At 49.7% G+C, this 18,302-nt stretch overlaps 1 protein-coding gene across 4 annotated transcripts in view; it reads right to left on the reverse strand.

The window, feature by feature from the left end:
• Window positions 1–18,177, reverse strand: part of FGFR2 (fibroblast growth factor receptor 2) — a 105,369-nt gene extending 87,192 nt beyond the window's left edge. For 2 of the 4 annotated variants that reach the window (XM_061162790.1, XM_061162792.1), the window contains exons 1-2: window positions 17,847–18,177; window positions 13,756–14,042 (exon numbers count right to left, since the gene is read on the reverse strand). In XM_061162790.1, coding sequence (XP_061018773.1) covers window positions 13,756–13,921 — 166 coding nt within the window. In that variant the 5' untranslated portion in view covers window positions 13,922–14,042; window positions 17,847–18,177. The remainder of the gene's footprint in view (window positions 1–13,755; window positions 14,043–17,846) is intronic. The other 2 variants (XM_061162793.1, XM_061162791.1) reach the window with 1 other exon arrangement.
• Window positions 18,178–18,302: the final 125 nt, after the last annotated feature.

Below are 18,302 nucleotides of genomic sequence, written 5' to 3' on the forward strand. Positions count from 1 at the left end.
ACCTCTACTATAAAAAAAAAAAAAAAAAAAAAAAAGCAAGGGGCACAGACCACTCCACACTTTGACAAGATAAAACCCAAAGAACATCACCCAGGCTAAGGCCTTGGTTGCTCCTGGCCCTCAATGTCTCTCCACCCACCCCCTCAAAGCTTAGGCTTGTCTGTTCACACGGGCCCTGTTCCCTCTACCTACAACCCTGGTCCCAATACCCTGCATGGCAAATTCCTATTCAGCCTTCAAAGCCCAGCTCAAATATCTCATCTGTGAAAACTCCTCTGATTCCCATTAAAACAGACTGCATGGCTCCCATCTTTTGTTTCATTGGGTCTTTGTTTCTCCATCTAGTATATTCCTACAGAATACAGTCTGTCTCCACCCACCCACCCATTCCAAGGGAGAGCTTGGGGCTGGCACTCTGCATAAAGACTTTGCATAAACACCACCCAGACATAGCTTCCAGGGCCCCACTTCCAAAGTTCCTAGGCCAGGAGACCTGAGGTAGGGTCTGAGATTCTGGATTTCTTGCAAGTTCCCTGATGCTCCTGGTCCAAGGGCCATCTCATGAGAAGCCCAGCTCCAGGATCCCAGGACAAGCTGGAGACCAGTTGTAGCAGTGAGGAACCCGGTCCACTCGGGCAGCCCCTTTACATCTCTGAGCCTCAGAGTCCTGGTTAGTAGAACTGGCTACCTCTGGGCTGGGTCAAGGTCATCATGGGGACAAAACCAGAGAGTGCCTGGGAAGGCCTTTGGTAAGTGGGGGTACATCCGAGAGAAGTCTCCCACCCCAGCAAGGGGTCCCCTGCCCACCCCTCAGCACTGGCCAGGCTCCTTCCTGCTTGTGGGCTACAGCTTGATATGACTGATCATCAGATTTTATTAATATTTTTCCAGTCACGTGGGACTGAAGGCAGGAGAAGGAGACAACAGAAGACGAGATGATAGGATGTCAACGGACATGAGTTGAGCAAACCCCAGAAGATGGTGAAGGACAAGGAAGCCTGGCGTGCTTCAGTCCACGGGGTTGCAAAGAGTCTGACACGACTGAGCGACTAAACAACAACAAAAACCACGTGGGAACCTCAATTTGCATTTGCCTGACTTTAAAACAGAGTTTTCTTTCAAAAGAACAAATCTACCACATCATATGCATGTAAGTTATTGAAGTAGGGATTTCTGGAATGTTCCTGAACATTCAAGGATCTTGTAAGAGTCACCATTATCAACAGCCGTGTACAACACCTGTTTGATTCCTTTCGTAAAGGAAGAGGCCTGTGGCTTATGAAAATACCATTTACTATTCATTCATCCAACAAATCTGAGATACTTGTATGGGGGGGCACAGTAACCCCCACAGAACTCCCTAAGAAAGAGGATCCCAGCTCCACTCAAGGATGACTAATGGCAACGCCATGGCGGGCCACAAAAAAGTGCTGAATGCCTAAGGCCCTGGGTTCCAGCGAGTAGGGTAATTGGCCAGCATTCCAGACAGCAAGCTCCAAAGCCAGCAATCTGACTACATTCCAGAAACAAGTATTCAGGGGCGGTCGGTCAGCTTTCCACCTTAGCATTACCTGTGGCTCACAGGGCCCGTTACCAACATAAAATGGATAACCAGTGCCAATTCAACTGGATACATTTGCCCTCTAAGTCCCTTAAACTGTAAGTGTTAGTCGCTTCAGTCATGTCTGGCTCTTTGCGACCCAATGGACTGTAGCCCGCCAGGCTCTTCTGTCCATGGGATTTCCCAGGCAAGAACACTGGAGTGGGTTGCCATTCCCTTCTCCAGGGGATCTTCCCAACCCAGGGGTCGAACTCCAGTCTCCTGCATTGCGGGCAGATTCTTTACAGCCCGAGCCACCAGGAAGCCCCTTAAAAGTCAGATCACTGTCCAAATATGACATTTTCCCCAGCCCCTCCCTCAGTGAGTACATTCTGAATACATGAATACTCTGAAAGTGACCCCCGTGACAAATGGGGGTGGGGGCGGGGAGGCAAGGGAGAAGAGAAGGTGAAGAGTTCTTCCCGGAGGGCAAGACTGCCTCCTGCATCCGTAAGTCCGGACCTTTTGGGGGTATTGTTCGGCAAGTTTACTTAAAGGGCTCGGCCTTTCTTCTCTCAGCAGGACCCCAGTTCCAACACCGGTTCGGAACCTGCAGATGTGTCCCCAGACACATTCCCTCCCCTAGCAGCATCCCAGCCATTTGCAAATGAAGGGACAGCAGCTGGATACTGGGAAACAGATGGGCCTCCTCATTTGCATGGGTTTGATCTGGAGGCCCTGGCCCTGCAAGTTCAGGCCCGGCCAGAGAAGCAACTGCGTTCGGGCAAAGGCACAGATTCACAACCCACAGGGTCTCCAGCGAGCAGCTGGATCAGGACTCCAGGGAGAGGTCCCGCTAAAGTCAGAGGGGACGGAGCCTCTGCGGTGGGCGGGGCTCATCCCCAGCTGGCTTGGCCCCCGCAGGACCCAAGGATGCTGGACCAGCGACAGGGATCACTTTTCTCCGGTGATTTGCGGAGAAAAGTCTCTCTAGGGGGATCCTGGGCTGGAGGACTGAAACCACATTCATTCAGGAAATTCCAAATTAAGATAGGCGCCACCGTGGTTAACCTTTCTCCCCAACCCTGAGCCGCCTATTTGCATGGAGGTGAAGGCTTCAAGAAAACAAACAAACTTTGAAGAGTCTCTACCTCCCCACCGTGAGCGAGAGCTTAGTCGCTCAGTCCTGTCCAACTCTTTGGGACCCCACAGACTGTAGCCCACAAGGCTCCTCTTTCCATGGGACTTCCCGGCAAGAATACTGTAAGTGGGTTGCCATTTCCTCCTCCAGGGGAATCCTCCCAACCCAGGCATTGAACCCGAGTCTCCAACGTCCCCTACACTGCAGGCAGATTCTTGACCGCTGAGCCACTGGGGAAACCCACCTCCCAACAGAGCCTTTTTCAAAACCCTCAAGAGCACCTGATCTGGGAAGGGCTGTGCAAGGCTCCCCAGTATCTTAGTTTCCCAAGATGTGGACAAGGGCATACCAAGTCCTTTCTTAAGTGGAGACTATTCACCCCTCTCCAGGGCACGAGGAGGAAGCCTTATTCGAACCTCTGAGTCCCCAGGCAAGGCCCCCAGGATGGGAGAAGAATTATCTTCATTACCCAGTCCAGGCCCCCTGGCTTCCTAGGCCATCTCCCTGCTTCCACGTGGGTCAAACAACAAACTGCAGCTCCAGATAGACAAGGGGAAAGAAGAAACGACCTACGCGAGTGCCAACTGCGGGCTGGCCCTAACCTCCTCACTCGCCATAACTTTAACTGTGGGCACAGGTGGCTCAGTGGTAAAGAATCCTCCTGCCAATGCAGGAGATGCAAGTTTGATCCTGGGTCAGGAAAATCCCCTGGAGGAGAAAATGGCAACCCACTCCAGTATTCTTGCCTGGGAAATCCATGGACAGAGGAGCCTGGTGGGCTACAGTCCACGGGGTCACAAAGAGTTGGACAAAATTTAGCAACTAAATAGCATCTACAACAAAACCTCTCACCTGATGGGCAGAGAGGCCAGGATGATAGCCAAACTGGGCACAGAGCAACCTGGCCAGCGTGTCCGGCTGGGACTGACTAGAGGGCCAATGTGGTGGGTTTGCCAGTGAGTCAAGGGGGTACCCACTGCCTTCAAGAGCAGCCTGAAGAGGCTGCACAGCTGGGGGGGGACCCAGAAAAATCCCTGACATGGCGTGTAGGCTGCCTCTACCCTGCCTGGCCTGGCCTACTTCTGCAGTCTTCTTTCCAGCACACTGGTCCCCTCAGGGCTCCCCCAAACCCCTTCGAGACACACCATGCTTTTACTTCTGAGGACCTTCACCTCAGAATGGTCTGAAGGGCCCCCTCATTTTTTTGCAATTATTTGATGAAGGCCCATCTCCCCATCCCCTAGTCCACAGGACTTGAGACTTTTTTGCTTGCCACTCTTATCCCCACTGAGCCTGGCACAGAGTAGGACGCAGTAGGGTCTCAACTTAATTGGGGGGCAAACTATGCATCCACAGCGATTACGCTGCAACAAGAAAGCTGTGCCAGTCACCCCACAGCACTCGGGTCTGGAAGCTGCGGCTGCATCAGGGCTTTGAGGTTCAGAGGGGACACGCTGTGGGGCTGCCTCCCCGCCAGGCATCACACAACTTCTCCCCCACACAGAGCCCCCCTGCTGAATGCCGGCATCCTCTGCATCCGCGGAGCAGGTGATCCGTGCAAAGTATGGCTAACTGAACCAGCCCTGATTCACCCCCACGTCTAGCTGGAACCACTCAGAGAGCACTTTAAAAAAAGTCATCAAACTGAACTCTATTTGCTTTAAAAAAAAGGCTCCTCGGCCTCTTTTTTTCCCCTAGGACATCCTTCCCGGCCAAGGCCGCAGGAAGTGTAGGTGTTTGGAGCTTCTGCCCTTTCATTCTTGGAATTTTTTCCCCCTTTTATTTTTATTTTATACTTTTTTTTTCTTTCCTCGTCTCTGACATTAGCAGGTCCAGCATGCATTAGTCCACGACCGCAGGTTGCAGGAGCCCTGGGAATATCAGCAGACTCATAGGTAGGCCTTGACCCAATCTCAAATCAGAAAATGCTCAAGAAAAGCTTAACACAACGTCAAACAGAGAACCAAAATTGAACACTGAGCAGGTCCCAGGGTAGACCACCCAGTGCACTCGGGACAAGGAGAACAGGATGGCCTGGAGCTGCTGCGTGGGGGTGAGTCCTTCCCATCCTGACTCCCTGCCACGTGACTCAGCCTGGGACACTAACTGGGACTCAGAGCAGCCGCCCTCTGGTCTCCTGGGCAGCAGAAAGGGTTAGCTTCTTACCGATAAGCATACCACCAGAGGCCATTCCAGAAGAATCCCAAAGCAGTAATTACTGGAATGGTTTTACTGCCATGACTTTTCTTCAAATAGCTTTAGGGGAACAGATGTGGACAGACGAGAAGCAGCAGCACTAACCAGCAGTGTCCTTACATGTTAGAGAGTCAGATGACAGATTTAGGAATAGGCGGACCCCCAGAGGATCCCACAAAAGACCCTCCTGCTCAGGAAAGGGGCATGCATTGGGGAATCTTTGCTGCACCAATAAATTGACCCCAAGGTCTGGGCCTGTGCTCACTAACCATGGAGTCTTGGAGGAATCATTTCATCTCCAAGAGTCTAGGTCAAGAGTCTCATCCGTATAAGTGGGAATGTGGATAGCTGGGGTCCACTGCATTATTAAGATTAGAGACGGTGCGGGGAGGAGGATCTACAGGAAAGTGGGTCAAAAGGTACAGATTTCCAGTTAAAAGAGAAAGAAGTCCCAGGAATATAACGTAAACATGATGACTGCAGTTAACACTGCCGTATGGCTGGTATACATAAATGTTACTGAGAGTAAATCCCGAGTGTTTTCATTACAAGGGAAAAAAACTTTTTTCTTTTTGTGTGTATGTGTCTATATGAGATGCTGGATGTTAGCTAAACTTACTGTGGTCATCATTTCACAATACATATAAGTCAAATCACAACACTGTACATCTTAAACAGTGCTATTATATCTCAATAAAACAAGGGAAAAAAGATTAGAGATGATATGTCAAGGTATCTCACACAAGGTCCAACACACAGCAGGCACTTAATAGATGTGATGACAATAAGAATTATTGTTATCATCTGCCTTCTCATCCTCTCAAGGAAGGAATGGGCTAAAAAGACTATGACCCCCCCACACGGCCTACCCCTACTCACATCCTCATCCTTCATACCCCCGCCCCACCTGTCCTTTCAGGTAACCCCCACGGGGTGTAACATGCAAATAACACTCAGCTCCCCTCCACCCCCAGTATCACGGGTACCATAACCAGCTCCCTGCCATGAAGACTGGGAGTCCAGACACCTGTGCACTGAGGAAGGCCCAGCAGGCTGCCTGGAGGAAGTCACCACAGACCAAAACCACAGACCAACCTCGCAAGCCTGTCTTAGCATGCTATGGACACCCCTCAAGGACCAGGACCCAGGCAGAAAATGCAACACCCCTCCTTCCCGCCAACCAATCCCAAAACCCTCTCTCCATCCTTCTTTCTTTGTCTTTGGCCAAACCACACAGCAGGCAGGACCTTAGTTCCCCAACCAGGGATCGTGCCCCTTGCAGTAGAAGGATGAAGTCCTAGCCGCTGGACTGCCAGGGGGTCTCTCTCCATCCTTCTTCATAGGGCCTTTTGACAATCCTTCGTCTGGAAGCCCCCAAACACAGAACTCCCTGAGAAAATACATTGCTCTTCGTGAAGCGCACGTCCTGCTGTTATTACATAGCTGCAAATGACTTCTTTCGATAGGGAAAAAAAAGTCAACCCCGAACTATCTGGACCGCAAGCAGCAAAAGGATCACATTTCTAAAGTCCAGACTTGTAAATACCCCAGATAATAAAAAGGGTTGGATAAAACCAGGGCCAAGAGCTCCCTTTCTACTTTAATTAATATAAATACCTCTCATCAGAAGACTTGTCATCCTATACGGTAGGGTAAACATCCCTGAAATATTGACCAGACATCCTATCTCAGGTTTTTACATAAAGGGGGAAGCTGGGTGGGGCGGGGAGGAAACAAGCATTCACTGAGCACCTAGTATCTGCCAGGAATTACAGTAGTGGCTTTACATCCATTTGCATTTAATCCTTAAGGTCCCCCTTACAAGAAGTTTATTATCAGATAGACTTTTAGATAAAGAAAGAGAGGCTCAGAGAGGTTATCTAACAAATCCAAGGTCACAGCACCAGTAGATCATAGAGAGTCAAACCTGCCTTGTCTAGCTCTCAAGGCCAAGCTCCTTCAGAGAGTTTCTGTTCTCAGAAAGCAAATCACATACCATTTAAAATTATTTTACTCATGTCTATGAAAAAAAAAAAAGCAAATGGAGAATTTAGGCTAATTATATAAAGGATTCTTTTACAAATGTGAGTGATTTTCCATTGGAAACCTTTATAATATTTAGGATCTATAGTTAATTGTGTGCCCACTTGGGTCCGCTAAGAAGGCAACATGTTTCGGTCAAGGTCAGAAGGCTTAGAGGGATGGGAGGGAGGTGGCTTCTTTGGAGGGTGAAGGGCATGCAGGATCTTAGTTCTCTGACCAGGGATTGAACCCGGGCCGCTGGCAATGAAAGGGCTGTGTCCCAACCACTGAACTACCAGTGAGTTCCCAAGGGAAGGCGGTGCCTTGAAGGCAGTCACACTCCTTTGAGGCAATCTCGTCATCTACTCAAGACCTGAAGTTTAAGGATTTTCAAGTTAACCCTCAACTCACCCCTGCAAAGATCTTCCTATTCACCTTACAGCACCTCCCCAGCTCCCACTCCCCTCAGCACACAACGCTGGCCTTTTCAATGTCTTGATATCTTTAAAACATTACAACTGGTCACGTATGGAAAAACTTAAGAGTAAACTAGCCTTTAAAAAGAGGTCACACATAGTAACTCGTTCTCGTGTAGAAAATAATCATCACAGTTTATACAGAGTTTACTGTACTAATGTCAGAGCTCAGAACTGGGCTCTTTCTTTCAAGTAAAGTGCTGTATATAAATCACAAAATATATACGTCCCTTGTCCTCAATTCTGAATCTATCGGTATTTTCCTTATAAGCTATTTTTTTGACCTCCTCATAAAACATGTTCACCACAACTCGACATTCTATATACGCGCATTCCAATCAGACATGACTTGGGATTTACTATGCTTTAGTTGGACAGGGGTTAAAGGAAAGAGTAGGCCACACCTTAGCTCCCTGACTCAGTACAGTCAAGAAGAAGCTGAAATTTTTAATATCCACATGAAAATGGCAAAAGTCCAGAATGGGACGTAACTACTTATGGTATTCCGAAGTGGAATAAGTGACAACAGCTCACACCCAACATCTTAAAACTTCATCAGTGTCCAAAGTTCCTAAAACACAAATTACTGAAGCTCTAAAGCATGCCTATTTTGCTTGACCTGTACTCTTTAAGGATGACCGTGGTCTAAACTGGTCATTACATATCCTTTTGCATGAATCTATAAATGGTAAAAGCTTGAAGTTATACAAACAGAGGCCAGTGAAAGCCTGCAACCACCACCTGCCACGGATGTGGCTACCATCTTGGATTGCCTATCATGCCCTAAAATGGGGTGGTAACAATCAGAACGAGGGAGAAAGAGACACTCGGGAAGAGTGTGACCTCTCTTAATTTCAGAAAAAAACATCTCCAGGACATGGGGGACCATCACGGTGAAAAGGCCAGCAGCTTGTTCAACCAGACTTCTTTACAGAACCAGCCTTCCCTCCCTTCCCCACCTCCTCACATTCCCTGATCCAGGAAAACCAGAACTGAACCTAGTGGGGTAACTCCAGGTCTACCTGAGTGATCAGGAGGAAGTGGCCACTGTGTACAGATTCTCAGGCTGCCAGAAAGCCTTAAGGCTTCCCATGAAGATAAACACTGTCCCCAAAATGGAACACGAGCTGCGTAGAGCTTTATAAACTCAAGTTCAAGAGCCTCTAGCAAGTCAGAGCTGAATTCTTCAGGGTTTGTTCATCGTGGATTCAAAGATCGGAAACCCTTCTCCTCTTCGGCTTAAGGTCAAACATTCCACCCTTGCTTTAGGTCCATGATTTGGCACATACGGCCTTCAAAACTGTCACGGTCAGTTAAAAGAAATTATTACCAAGACAGCAGAGTTAGAGAGAAGGACACAGGGTGAGGGTATGATACAGTTAACCACACCAGGCCCTGCAATGCCAGGGAAGCTGGAAAAGGAGCCATTTCTAAATCTCACTTGGATACAGCAAAAGCATAAAAAGGAAGCAAAATCGAAGGCTAAAGTCATCTCTCCAGAAAAACGAAATAATAATAAAGACCATGCGTCTTTTGCACAGCCTCATAAAACGCACTGGATCAGAAAACCATTTGTGGCACAGCCTGAAAAACTTCCAAACAATCACTTTTGAATTGCCTACCTAGGCAAGTCACCCTGCTACAAATCTTAACCAACACAGCAGAAAGTAACACACAAGTTGTATTTCCTATGGAGCCTAAAATCCCAAACTCCATTTCCCATGTTTTCCTTTAAAGACTAAAATTGGACAGGATTTTTAATGGAAATGTACAATTAAGCCAAACTCTGATGGGGGGCGGGGGGGGGCGGGGTGCCAGGGGGAGATAGCCTTTTAACAATTATCCTAAACACCCAAACAAGAGACTGCAAACGGGAAGGCTCCTGGACACATTTTATTGAGAATGTAAACATTAAACAAAACTCTTCCTGTTTAAACACTACCCGTTATTTCATAACCATGTAATTATTCATTAAGCTTGATATTGAAAACATCTCATACGGATTGCTCTAGTTATGTGAATCCTCACCCTCAACTTAATGGGAAAGACTTGAAAGCAACAAGTCTTCAGTGATGGCCTAGTGGGAGCTAGTCATCTAGTAGGTGTGTGCCTGCTAAATTGCTTCAGTGGTGTCTGACTCTTTGCGACCCCATGGACTGTAGCCCGCCAGGTTCCCCTGTCCATGGGATTCTCCAGGCAAGCATCCTGGAGTGGGTACCCATGCTCTGCTCTTGGGGATCTTCCCAACCAAGGGACTGAACCGGAGTCTCATTACGTTTCCTGCATCGGAGGCGTGTTCTTTACCAGAGCGCCTCTCAGTGCTTTAATTGGTTAAAATAAAAACGGCAACACACACACACACGCTTCAAATCTGCATCAGAGCAGACCAGTATAGAAAGTATACAAATACCAATTCTCTGGGCTTGCCAAATTTTTGCTCTAGAAGTAATATTAAACACAGCTCTTTGTCTATGAATTGTGAAATACTTTATATACTAATAAAGAATGTGTACTTCATTGTGTATTTAACTGCACAAGCCTGCATTTGGTTTAATTTACTAAGAATAAGTCCTTGTTCCTGAGCTAACTATCAAGTTACAGTCAACTCTTAAATATTAACACTCATATTGAGGAATAAAGATGCAGATAATACAAAACAGAAGATTATTTTAAATCATTCATTCTTGGTATGCGGATATATTCTTTTTTTTCTTTCCTTTTAACTTGCAATTAAATGCGTATGGCTGATATTATGGCATTTACAATACTTCTAACGGAAGACCTAACCCACACTGGAAAAATCTGACAGTGGGGAGGTCTCCATGTAGACCCCCTGGCTCCATCTCTCTGCTATTGAACTTTGGACCAATTCACATCAGTTCAGGACAGCATGACCTCAGAAGGTTGCCCCAAAACTGACTGCAAAAAAAAAAAAAAAAAAAGCAAACTACTTTCTTCCCAGGCTGTTGCTTTTCAGCATCACACTTTCTGGAGGGTGGGAAAGTAATTAAAGGTTTTAGGTTGGAAAAGGCCTTTTATTTTAACTCCTACTGGGCTGGTGTAAACAAAGATGTCGTTAAAGTCAACAACGACTTAATTAACCAGAGTAGGTGACAATGTCAGGAAGAACTTGAAAGCAAGAGTCCTCTCTGCTACAGGGTAATCAAGCTTGACTATAAATAATTAGAACCTTAATCAACAGAACAGTACTTGGCATTGAGGACTGGCCGCCTTGAGTCAGTAACTGAGTTTAAACCCTGCACAGCTGGCCCCCGACAAGAATGACTGACCAACTGAAAATACTCATCTTTTTGAGTCTGCAATATTAACAACTAAAATCTTCTAGAGATTATTTTCTTCTTAAGTCAGTTGAATAGACCCAAACCCACAGCTACCACTTTAGAACGTGTCCAGAAGACAAACGATACATGACAGGTGACAGGATATATGATCATGATACATGGTAGATGAGATGATGTTGATACATGACATGATGACAGATGATGGATGGGATGGGATGATGATCAATGAGATGATACTGTACAAAGCTGGGACAATTGGAAAAGGATCCTTTAGAAGGAGGGCTCAGGCCCCTCCCTGGAACTTAAGTCACATTTTTCTCTGGACATATTTATCTAAACTGAGCTTCCACATTAGCAAGCCGAAAAGTCTTCCAAGATCAGGCCTTGTATGATAGAAGGTTGAGGTTGAACTTACTTTATCCAAAGCTATAGTTAAAACACACCATGGAGGACAGACAGCGATTGATGGACACACATGGATGAAGGACTCTGTCGGTCTCTCACCAATTCGCCAGGACCACAGCCTAAACCGGAGCTGCCGACTTAGTCTGCTTCCAGTTGCTAAAAATTCTTCTTTCTCGTCTATAATTAGATTACCTTCCTAATAGCCTCTGACACCAAAGCCAAACTCCTGCACTGGAAGAACTCATCTTAGGGCTCAAATCAGTCAACAGGGGAAGTGCAGACCCTACAGAAAGCCAACACAGCTGCTCCTCTATCAGGGAGCAACTTTCTTCTCAACTGTCTCCAAAAGCCTAGATGTTTCCTGATGTTGTGGCAACTGACACAGCCAGCCCATGGGACTGGGAAGATGGGCATGTCCAACTGACCGGCAAACACGACAACAACTTGTCCCAGGTGCTCATTAAACACCAGGACCTGTGCTAACAGCATTTTACATCCAGACCCACTTAAATCTCCCAGCAACCTTTTTAAGGCAGGTCATCAGAAGGCTTCTGAGGATATTAATATTCATTTAACATTAATAAAGAGACCCTGAAGATTGTCTAATCCAGCCCTCGGATGACAGAAAGGGAAACTGAGGGCCAGGGGGTTGTGTGCTTTTTCCAAAGCCGCCTCTTTGCAGGGTTTTGCACAGCTTCCACTAAACCTTTGTTTGAAAAAAACCTCTTACAACTCTGAACGCAAACCTCATAGGAGCTGTGAACCCCAAAATATGACCTACCATTTCAGGGAATTCAGGCACCTCCCCTCAACCCCCAAGTGCATTCACAGATGCCAGGTTGGGAAGACCTCCTTCCAACAACACTCACATTTTTGGATGCACATTTTTACACAAAGAACTGCCAGGGGTACTGCGTCCTTGTCTGTCTCCACTCCCCTCCCCACCTCTGCCTCACCTCTTCCTACCAGTATGTACACACATATTTTTAAACTCCATTCAATAATTAAAGACGATAAAAAGAGGTCCTCCAGGACCATTTTACACTTTATGTTGAAATAAACTCCAATCACACTGCCCTGAAAGTCGAAATGAAAAATGACATTTTCTTCCTAACCTGGGCCGTTCCTGGGCTCACACTGCAGGAGACCCCCCACTCAGCAGCCTCGGTGAGTGTACTGAGCCATGCACCCCGGGGAAAACCGGCAATTAGAGAAACATCCATTTTAATTATCAGCAAAATTAAAGACGTACAGGCATGACTTTCAGAAACCAGGAACCTTTTCCCTCACATTAAGCCCTCTAAACATGCATCCCCACTGCAAGTGACATTGGCGGTCCTGTCACCAGGAGGCAGTTCCACAATCCCTGGAGCCGGAGCCTGTGAACGCTTCAGACACAAACTCCTACCAGGTTCCCTACCGGAGACCTGGAAGCCACTGCAACATCACTACACCTGTTTATTACAAACCTCTGGGTAAGAAAAAGGGCACGAGCCTCCACTCGTGACTGCTGAGCTGCTTTTGGTAAGAAGCGCCTCCGTTTTAGTAAAAAAAGATATGCCTTTATCCTTGCATGACTCGGCGTCTGGGTAGAAGCCCCCCTCCGATGGGGACACAGCCCTCCCCTCCATCTGCTCCTGGACGGGCTTGCGGTCCTCTTCCGAGCAGAGTGTCTTTTCCAGAACGGCTGACGGACCACAGCCCACCAGGCCCCCCGAGCTCAGCGGGCACCAGGTGGGCTCTCAGCAAACAGGTTCATTAAGTGGCGATGAGTGCTAGGATCTGCCGTTTTATTCTCGGATTACCACTCGAAAAATAACTCAGCTACCAATATTCCCTACTGATGACAGATCTCGAGCGGCACCAAGTCGGGGCTGGGCTACCGACGTCGCGGAAGGACCCGGGAGAAGAGGTTCCAAGTCTGCCTGGCGGGAAAATTCAGCCCTGTTTTGTGCTCACAACTGGCCTCATGCCTTTCTGCATGTTCCAAAAATGCATAATGTGTTGCCTGCATGCAATTTCCACAGCTGAAACACCAACGCACGCCCTGTTGGATCTGGAAGTTCTCAGAGATTCGGGAAAGGCCCAGGTACATTTCAAATTGACCTAAAATAGAATCTGCCGCTCTGTGACGTGTGGCTTAAGTATTATGAATTACAAGGGCTAAAAAGAATGTAGTGTCTCAACCCTCTCCATGCTGAAGTTCAGAAGCTCTCTCTCCTTAGACAATGAAAATAAAATGTCAGCATTTCAGAGGTTGGCAATTTCCCCGCGTGACTCCTTTTGCCGGCAAATTGCTATCCTTTACATTGTGAGCAAGACTCTCTCGGGTAAGCAGGGAGTGGTAGATGGCATTCAACTCTGAGCTGCCTGCCACAGCTCTCCTGGCACTGGATGAACTGCCGGCCGCCTCCTTTACCCAGCACAGAGAAAAACGCACACGCCAAGAAACCACCGAACTCCACCACCCTGCCCGCAGTGTGACAGCTGAGAACCTTCTCTTATAATCCCTGGCTTTCAGGGGGCAGAGAGCCACAAGCTCCCGCTCTTGGAAGTCTCCTTCACAACACAAGGGGCAGCTGATTCTCAAACAGGCCTTGACCTCAGGGCCACTTCCCCCAGACTAATCCCCAAACAAACTTGGTACCCCGAGAGCAAAATGAGATAACTTACCTTCCGGCTCAACCGTGGTATCGTCAACTAAATTGAAGGAGGGCCGGGCCAGGGACAAGGTTGCCATGGTGACCACAACCAGGCAGAGGAAGCGACCCCAGCTGACCATGGTTACGGTGCCGATCCCCTGTCCTCTTCCATATCTCCATGTGGACGTTAATCCCATCTGCACCCTTCCTCTACGAGCATGGACTGCCTGCAGCAATGCCTTCAGCCGGCGGTGGGCTCAGGAACCAAGGTGCTGCGGCAGCCGCTCACTGGCCTTGCCGCTGCTGCTGCTGCAGCCTCTAGAGGAGAGAGACACGGCGAGTCAGTGAAATCTTCCCCAACACCAATTCAGCTCAACCCAGTTCTCTTTCATCATCTGCAAATACCTTCCATCCGCACCTGAGTCCCAGGGGTTTCCACCAGACCGGTCCACAAAAACGTGTTAGGCTGATGGTTGAGAAAGCCTACTCTTAAGAAACAGAGATAAAAAGAGTAGCTACAGGACCCAGATACGTGCAGCCACTTCAGCTGGGCAAGTGGACTCTCTCCTCCTACCCACTGTCACCTCTCCCGCCCTCCAGAAGCCGAAGCTACGTGACCTTAGTTTCAAGGGCAACTACAAAAGCCAAGTTAACGATGCTCCGGCTGGCATAGCCAGCCTCTCGTTAACTTCTCTCACGCCAACTGGGCTTCAGAGGCGTCTGCTTCTGGGGGCTGGAGCTAAGTGGCTTGCTCCACCCTCCCTGGAGCCCTCAGGAGGAAAGAAGACCAGCAAAATAAAAAGAACCCCAGGAAGGCGACCAAAAATTCCCACCAGTTTACACTTGTCAAGATTCATTTTCAAATGCAGAAATGTATTTCAATCTTTTCGCCAAGCAGCCACTTACAAAGAATGAACGGGACTGCAGTACATTCAAAGCAGCTGATCCAAAAAGAGATTCAAAGCTTGAATCCCATTCCACTGTGACGAATGGCAGCCCAGGCCTAGTGGATGTCTTCAAACTAGACAGTACATTAAGAAACGGAGCAGATGCAAACTCCTTTGAATAACACGGGTGTTCATTAATGATGATGATGGTGACAATGATATGTAAATTATTCTTAGGGTAGGTGATTGGGCCAATAACTTTCAATATGCTAACTTATTGGCTAAAATTTCAGAACAGAAGTTACCAGGGGGTGTTCAATGTACTAATCTGCTCACCCATTTAATCCAAAAGCAAAGAGAAATTTCCAAGCTTAAGATAATCCAAAACTTTACATTTGTTCGGTATCAATTACTAAGAATAAGAACCAAAATGCACAAGCTTCAGAAAATCTGATCCAATCACAGATTCTGTGAATTACATATGAAAGAACCACATTTTATACGATTGAGGGTGGAGGTGAGACCTCTAATATACAAATCTCGAAACTCCACGCTTTCTGCTTGCAGACTTCATGTTTCACATTATGACTTGGGATTTCAATACTGCCTGAGCGTCCCCAAAGTTACATCAGAAAAAAACTTTCAGCCTTGACTAAGGATTAGAGTAGGTAAGGGGAAAAGAGGAGGAAAAAAGAAAACCTCTTCTTCAAAGAAAGCAGACGTGAAACGGTGTGATTCACAGCAAAAGAAGAGCACGTGCGCCCACCCGGTGCTTTCAGGTTGCTTGAAAGATTTCTTTGGCCAGTTTTTCTATTCCTCTTCGAGGTAAGAGCCTCAAAAGATAATTCCATATCTATTTCTACATACATGTGGGAGGAGAACACACATTCTCACTGATTTACAAAGCATTTCCAGAATGCATGGGAATTTTTTTGCCTCTAACAACTCCGGGAACAGTCTTAAATCCCAGCAAGAGAGTGGGCCCCAGACTGCTTCCCAGCCCCCTCACCCACCTGTCCCGGCCTTAAGGGGCTTCCTTTGTAGGGAGAGGCGGACAGTGAGTGACCTCAGCGAAATCTCAAGCCATCCCTTCACGCCATCAGCTTGCACCAGCAACTGACTTACGTAGCCATTTCCAGATCCAGACTCCGCAGCTGCCCCCCTTCCTTCCCAAATCTCTGGAAAGTGGAGGCGGAGGGCGGCAGGACTGCACAACTCCTCACCCGAGTGGACAAAGGTACGGAGGGACCTCCTGGGCGGGATAATGAGGTCCCCAGGCTCAGTGTTGGGAACACAGGCCCAGCGTGCCGCTGGCGGCCACAATCCCAGCTTCCTGCCTTCAATACCATAATCCTTCCTGGAGTCTGAGCCTCAGTGAAAGCCCCAGCGTGTTTATTTTTCCCCTTGAAAGGGAACTCTCTTCTCCGCTTGGGCCCGGGAGGAGTTGTCACCCTCCTAGTGATGGATGGCTCTTCCTGGCCACCCGTTCCCCAACTCCCCCCTTCCACGTCCATTTTCACCTCAGCACAAGCCTGCCCCCAAAGAAGCAAAGTGACAAGTGAGAGGGCTAGGCTGGGGAGTGGTCCCTATGCCAGATCTATGCAGTTTACAGAACATTTCCAAACCCTCCGCCCTTCAAGAAGACAAGTCAATACATCACCCGCCTTAACTGAGCCTCTACCGGAGCACTTGGGAGCTTTGTTCCCGGCAGACTTCCCATCAGTCAAGAGTGCCAGGCAAGGTGGGGGGGGTGCCCAGGCCCCCAGGGGGCAGACCCACCTTCCAGGCTCCAAGCCTCCCTAGGCCCCCCAGGGCTGAACAGAGCAGGGGGCTCTCAAGAGGTCAGATGTGGTGGGGGTGGGAATTCCTCAACACACTGAAATTTCAAGACAAAATATAGGCTGACCCGGGACCACCTTCTCTTCCCCGTTAACCCACGACAAGCCAACGAGAACTTGCAGCAGCTCCGGGAGAACTCAACACCACCAACCCGGTTTCAATTGTAGTTCTTGGATTTGTGTGCTAGGAATATAGTGATTTTCTCCCCCTTCTCGGGGCGCTAAAGAGCTCAGAGAAATCTGCATTTTAATTGACATTCCAGGGCGAGAGAGAGGGGCGCCCGATTGCGTTTCTATTCAAACTAAACAGGCTTTTCAGATGAAAATGAGTCGAGGCCGGTGGAAGATTTACAGGGATTTGGGACCCAGGGGACAATGGGGTTTTAAATGTTGATAGCGTTTCACACCAAACACATAATGGGTGAAAGAAGGTTTGCCTTTAAGGGTGGTTTTATTGAATTGGGCGAGAGGAAGGAAGGTCCGGAGAAGAGTCTGCAAAGGAGCGGGCGGCGAGGGGAGCTGGTGAGGCTCCGCGGCGCCGGGCCGAACCCCTGCGCCTGGCCCTGTGGCCGCGAGGGTCGGAGCCAGCGCCTGGCCCGGCCCTCGGCTGACTCCCCGGCGCGGCCCCGGCGCTGAAAGAATGAGCGCGCAAGTTAGAACTCGCCTGCGCTTTCGACATCTCCGAGCTGCTGCCGGTAGAGCAGGCAGCGAACTAGAAAAAGTCGGTCCAGTTCGCCCCCTAGCCCCAGGCGTACCGCGCTCCCTCCAGCCGAGACGGCGGCTGCGGGCCAGGGAGGCCGAAGGGCACTGCAATCGGGGAACCGGAGCAGCCCCCTTACCAGTGCGCCACCCCCCGCCCCGAGCCCTCGCCTACCCTACAGAGGTGTTGCCAGCCCCACCTCAGCGCACCCCTCCCGGGTAAGGGTCCCCGGCCCGAGCCTAGAGGAGACGGAGCCGGGGCTCCCCGGGCCCCGGAACGCGCGCGGCAACTTCGAAGATGCCCCCTCCGAGTCTGGGACCTACCGGGCTGTGCCATCAGCGAGCGAGGCTGCCCCGCCGCTTGCCCACCAGCTCCGGGGTCGGAGGAGCGCGCAAGGCCAGCGGGAGTGCGCCGGCCGGAGTTTGACAGGGAGGCGGGCGCGGGGGGTGGGGTGTCAGCGCCAGAGGCAGATGTCAGCATCTGGATGGGGGTGGCAGCGGCAGAACTTCCCAAACGCCTGCCGTCAGCAGGCACCCAGCTCCCCGATCACCTATGCAGCCAAAGAGGAAGGACAGGGAGCCTCCTCCACAGTGCCAGCCCTCCGTTTGGGGGGCCGTGCACCGGGCGTCTCGGGCTTCCACCGCGCCCACTCTCCCGCCCCGCGAAGCTCCCCCGAGGCGCCCGACTCGGCGATTACCTTGAATGGCAACGATCCCCGGGGGTCTGTCCCCGCGCCCAGCGTGGGTCGGGATGGAGCAAACGAACAACTCCCCGCAAAAAAAAAAAAAAAAAAAAAAAAAAGTGGTCCTGGAGTCCTCGCCGGCGCCAAAGTTCCGAGGCTTCACGCGCACCCCAGGCTGCGGAGGCGCGCGGGCATGACGCCCGCGGGCTGCGCTCGGATTTGGGGAGCGGGAGGAAGAAAGGAGTCGGGTTTGGCGTTTCCTCCACCAAAGTTCGCTCGCAACTTGCGAACGCTCGGAGCGCGGAGGAAAGCCGCGGCCTCGGGGCGCCCGGGCCCCGCCAGCCTGGAAAGGAGTCGCCGCGCCGGGCCAGCTACGCCGCGCGCAGACCCCGCGGCGCCCGAGCTTTGTGGCGGCCGCGCTCCCTCGCCCGCCCGCCCGCCCGCCCGCCCGCTCGCCCGCTCGCTCGGCTC

This window comes from Dama dama, chromosome 15 (assembly GCF_033118175.1).
Source record: "Dama dama isolate Ldn47 chromosome 15, ASM3311817v1, whole genome shotgun sequence".
Classification (NCBI taxonomy): domain Eukaryota; kingdom Metazoa; phylum Chordata; class Mammalia; order Artiodactyla; family Cervidae; genus Dama; species Dama dama.